Source organism: Heteronotia binoei, chromosome 9, assembly GCF_032191835.1.
Source record: "Heteronotia binoei isolate CCM8104 ecotype False Entrance Well chromosome 9, APGP_CSIRO_Hbin_v1, whole genome shotgun sequence".
NCBI classification, from domain to species: domain Eukaryota; kingdom Metazoa; phylum Chordata; class Lepidosauria; order Squamata; family Gekkonidae; genus Heteronotia; species Heteronotia binoei.
The window spans coordinates 125,744,403-125,749,451 of NC_083231.1; the positions used below are offsets into that span (position 1 = coordinate 125,744,403).

The window sequence follows — 5,049 nt, forward strand, 5'->3', positions numbered from 1 at the left end:
AGATCTCCTGGAATTAGAACCTCCAGATGAGAGAGTTCAGTTCCCCAGGAGAAAAGGGCTGCTTGGGGGGGGGGCCTCTGTGGCATCAGATCCTGCTGAGGCCCTCCCCAACCCTGCCTGCCCAGGCTCCACCCTCACATCTGCAGGAATGGTCCTATCTGTGGTTGGCAACAAAGTCCAGGCCCATCATGCCCACTGGAAGACATCGCAGGTTAGAAAAGAGATGACTAAAGGGAGATGTGATAGAGGTTGATAAAACTGTGCCTGGGGTGGAGAGAGCTGACAGAGAACTTTCCCTCCCTCTCCCAAATTCCTGGGCCTTGAGGGCATCCAAGGAAGCTGAGGGGAGGAGATTCAGGATGGATAAAAGGAAAACACTTCTTTACACAGAAAGCAATTCAAATGTGCAATTTGCTGCCACAGAATGCAGTGGCCACAGGAAGCAGCAGCTATCAAAGGGGGCTAGAAAGATTCATGGAGAAGTCTGTCAGTGGCTACTAGCCATGGTGGCTGGCGGGAATCCCCACATCCAGTTCCCAGAGCCAGGAGGCCACATCAGGGGAAGGCCTCAGCCTCTATGCCCTGTTGCTGGCCCTCCGGAGGAACTGGCTGGCCCCCGTGTGAGACAGGAGGCTGGACTAGATGGGCCCTCATTAGTGTGATCCGGCAGGGCTCTTCTGAGGTTCTTCTCAGGGGAAGGCCTCAGTTTCTCTGCCCTGTTGTGGGCTCTTCAGAGGAAGTGGTAGGCCTCTGTGTGAGACAGGAGACTGAACTAGATGGACCCTCCCTGGTCTGATTCAACAGGGCTCTTCTGAGGTTGTTCTCAGGGGAAGGCCTCAGTCTCTCTGCCCTGTTCTTGGCCCTTCAGAGGAACTGGGTGGCCCCTGCGTGAGACAGGAAGCTGAACTAGATGGACCCTCCCTGGTCTGATCCATCAGGGCTCTTCTGATGTTCTTCTCAGGGGAAGACCTTGGCCTCTCTGCCCTGTTCTTGACCCTCCAGAGAAAGTGGTTGGCCACTGTGTGAGACAGGAGGCTGGACTAGATGGACCCTCCGTGGTCTGATCCAGCAGGGTTCTTCTGAGGTTCTTCTCAGGGGAAGGCCTTGGCCACTCTGCCCTGTTGTTGGCCCTGTGTGAGACAGGAGGTTGGACTAGATGGACCCTCCGTGGTCTGATCCAGCAGCACTCTTCTGAGGTTCTTCTCAGGGGAAGACCTTGGCCTCTCTGCCCTGTTCTTGACCCTCCAGAGAAAGTGGTTGGCCACTGTGTGAGACAGGAGGCTGGACTAGATGGACCCTCACTGGTCTGACCCAGCAGGGTTCTTCTGAGGTTCTTCTCAGGCGAAGGCCTTGGCCACTCTGCCCTGTTGTTGGCCCTGTGTGAGACAGGAGGCTGGACTAGATGGACCCTCCGTAGTCTGATCCAGCAGCACTCTTCTGAGGTTCTTCTCAGGGGAAGGCCTCGGCCTCTCTGCCCTGTTGTTGGCCCTCCAGAGGAACTGGGTTGCCCCTATGTGAGACAGGAGGCTGGACTAGATGGACCCTCCCTGGTCTGATCCAGCAGGGCTCTTCTGATGTTCTTCTCAGGGAAGGCCTCGGCCTCTCTGCCCTGTTGTTGGCCCTCCAGGGGAACTGGCTGGCCACTGTGTGAGGCAGGAGGCTGGACTGGATGGACCCTCCCTGGTCTGACCCAGCAGGGCTCTTCTGAGGTTATTCTCAGGGGAAGGCCTCGGCCTCTCTGCCCTGTTGTTGGCCCTTCCGGCAGAAGAAGGTGAGGCCTTCTGGCCAGTTGGCTGCTCTTAGGCTTCTGACCCCCAAGTTCACAGGGGCTGCCAAGCAACCCTTCACCCCTGGGGCTCTTTCCTTCCTTCCTTCCAGCCAGCTGCTTTGGTTGGTGGGCGGGGGGAGCTCTGAGATGCCTCTTGGTGGTGGTGGGCCTTCCCGCCCTGCTCTGGAGGGCCTGGAGTCTTCCCCCCTTCCCCAGCTGGCCCGCCCTCCTCCTTGGGGCTGAACCCGAGAGGTTCCGGAGCCCTCCTGGCCCTCTGCTCTGGGGCTGGAAGGAAGGCGCTGCTGCTCCCTGCTCCTCATTATTCCTTAATTAACACACCCAAGAAATCAATTAGCTGCGGAGCTCCTAATTAAAAACTAGAGAGGCTCCCCTCCTCCTGATTAGCTGCAGAGGGGAGGGGAGGGGAAGGGAAGGGGCTCCCCCCAATTATGGGGAAGGAGAAGCGCCTGGGCAGCCCCCCCCACAGACCAACCGAGAGGCCTTTTGTGCTGGGGGGGCGCAATTCATGAGCCCCTGGGCCTAGGCGGGGTGTGGCTACTGCTGGCTCGATGTCCTTTGGGGCACTGGGGGCCAAGTGCCCGTGTGCCAGCCCTCCTGGGCTCCAACTGATCCAGCCCCTTCCTTCCTTGCCAGACAGTGCAGCGTCTGCTGCTGGAGATGCAATCCTGAGCTGCTCTGCTCTTCAGGAGGGACCCTCCAGGGGTGTCACTCGGCAGAGTGGTTTGGCAAGGGGGGGCAGTGTTGCTCTCAGAGCCAGTGCAGTGTGTGTGTGTGTGTGTGGGGGGGTTCCAGTGGGAAAGGGGGCTGCACCACACAGCTTCCAGGCTCAGGCAGTGCCCTTCTTCTAGCCCCCGTGGCCCCCTCTCCTGTCCACACTCTGTAGCATCCAGGAGCCAAGCACCCAGGAAAGCCAGGGGGACAAAGCGAGAGGCGGCCTGCAGGGGCGGAGAGAGCCCACACACCATGTGGGGAGAAACAGGGTGGAAAGCATGGGGCCAGAAAGCTCCCAAGCCCTCTGCCTGCCTGGGTGGGGCTCCTGGTCTCTCCCCCTGGACCCCCGGCAGCTCTGGCAAGCTCTCAAGGGGCTGCTGCTGTGGCCAAGGTCCCTGGGGAACACCCCCCCAGAAGAGGCGCAGGCTGGTTGGCCCCCTTTGCAGAGAGACCAAAGCCCCCCACCCCATCTCCAGGCCTGATCCATGCAGCAAGGGCGGGTTCCTGTGGCACCGCTCTCTCTCGCCTTGGCATTGGCAAGGAAAGTGCCCAGCAGCCGCTCCTCCTGCTCCTGGCACCCAGCGAAGGGGGCCGCCCCGGCAGGCGCAGGGAAAGGTGCCACTGCCGCTCCTCTGCAGAGGGAGGAGGCCCCTCTCAGCTCGCAGCCCCCTCCCATCCCTGCATCTGGCTGTTACTGTCACTAATTTAAAACTTTAAATATTAATCTTTTCGACCAACGTGAGATGCCGCGTCTCAGCAAGTGTTAATTTACTCTCAGCTCTTGACGGTGGGAATATGTTACGAGTGCCAAGCTGTGTTGCGGTGCCGGGCTCGTATTCACCTCTCCCCCCCCCCGCACCTTCCCTTCCCTTCCCTTGTGGGGGTGCCCCATCGCCCTCGCCCCCTTCCTGCCACGCAGCCTCACAGCCCCTTGTTGTAGACCACCGTCTTGCTGGCCGTGGCTCGGGCGATCTCTGGCTCCAGGCGCCACGTCTCGATCTGCAAGAGAGAAAGAAGCAGAGGCCACGTCAAGACTGGCAGCCGGAAGGCAGCCTTGTCCCCAGACCCTGGCTGGGCCACCCGTGGAAGGAGGAAGGGAAGGGGAAAGGGAAGGGGAAAGGGAAAGGGAAGGGGAAAGGGAAAGGGAAAGGGAAAGGGAAAGGGGAAGGGGAAGGGAAAGGGAAAGGGAAAGGGAAAGGGAAAGGGAAAGGGAAAGGGAAAGGGAAAGGGAAAGGGGAAGGGGAAGGGGAAGGGAAGGGAAAGGGAAAGGGAAAGGGAAAGGGAAAGGGGAAGGGAAAGGGAAAGGGAAAGGGAAAGGGGAAGGGGAAGGGAAAGGGAAAGGGAAAGGGGAAGGGGAAGGGAAAGGGAAAGGGAAAGGGAAAGGGAAAGGGAAAGGGAAAGGGAAAGGGGAAGGGGAAGGGGAAGGGAAAGGGAAAGGGAAAGGGAAAGGGAAAGGGAAAGGGAAAGGGAAAGGGAAAGGGAAAGGGAAAGGGAAAGGGAAAGGGGAAGGGGAAGGGGAAGGGGAAGGGAAAGGGAAAGGGAAAGGGAAAGGGAAAGGGAAAGGGAAAGGGAAAGGGAAAGGGAAAGGGAAAGGGAAAGGGAAAGGGAAAGGGAAAGGGAAAGGGAAAGGGGAAGGGGAAGGGGAAGGGGAAGGGGAAGGGGAAGGGAAAGGGAAAGGGAAAGGGAAAGGGAAAGGGAAAGGGAAAGGGAAAGGGAAAGGGAAAGGGAAAGGGAAAGGGAAAGGGAAAGGGAAAGGGAAAGGGAAAGGGAAAGGGAAAGGGAAAGGGAAAGGGAAGGGAAAGGGAAAGGGAAAGGGAAAGGGAAAGGGAAAGGGAAAGGGAAAGGGAAAGGGGAAGGGGAAGGGAAAGGGAAAGGGAAAGGGAAAGGGAAAGGGAAGGGAAAGGGAAAGGGGAAGGGAAAGGGAAAGGGGAAGGGAAAGGGAAAGGGAAAGGGGAAGGGAAAGGGAAAGGGAAGGGAAAGGGAAAGGGAAAGGGGAAGGGAAAGGGAAGGGAAAGGGAAAGGGAAAGGGAAGGGAAAGGGAAAGGGGAAGGGAAAGGGAAAGGGAAAGGGAAAGGGAAAGGGAAAGGGAAAGGGAAAGGGAAAGGGAAAGGGAAAGGGAAAGGGAAAGGGAAAGGGAAAGGGAAAGGGAAAGGGAAAGGGAAAGGGAAAGGGAAGGGAAAGGGAAAGGGAAAGGGAAAGGGAAGGGAAAGGGAAAGGGAAAGGGAAAGGGAAAGGGAAAGGGGAAGGGAAAGGGAAAGGGGAAGGGGAAGGGAAAGGGAAAGGGAAAGGGGAAGGGGAAAGGGAAAGGGAAAGGGAAAGGGAAAGGGAAGGGAAAGGGAAAGGGAAAGGGGAAGGGAAAGGGAAGGGAAAGGGAAAGGGAAAGGGAAGGGAAAGGGAAAGGGGAAGGGAAAGGGAAAGGGAAAGGGAAAGGGAAAGGGAAAGGGAAAGGGAAAGGGAAAGGGGAAGGGAAAGGGAAAGGGAAAGGGAAAGGGAAAGGGAAAGGGGAAGGGAAAGGGAAAGGGGAAGGGAAAGGGAAAGGGAAAGGGGAA

General features: G+C 58.1%; 1 protein-coding gene across 4 annotated transcripts in view; it reads right to left on the reverse strand.

Annotated features, from left to right (window-relative positions):
- Nucleotides 1-3,255: 3,255 nt before the first annotated feature.
- SFXN5 (sideroflexin 5) overlaps nt 3,256-5,049 on the reverse strand; it is a 120,504-nt gene continuing 118,710 nt past the window's right edge. For 3 of the 4 annotated variants that reach the window (XM_060246106.1, XM_060246104.1, XM_060246103.1), the window contains one exon: nt 3,394-3,499. In XM_060246106.1, the coding sequence (XP_060102089.1) occupies nt 3,422-3,499 (78 nt within the window). In that variant the 3' untranslated portion in view covers nt 3,394-3,421. Of the gene's footprint in view, nt 3,500-5,049 lie in introns of all 4 variants that reach the window. The other variant, XM_060246102.1, reaches the window with a different exon arrangement.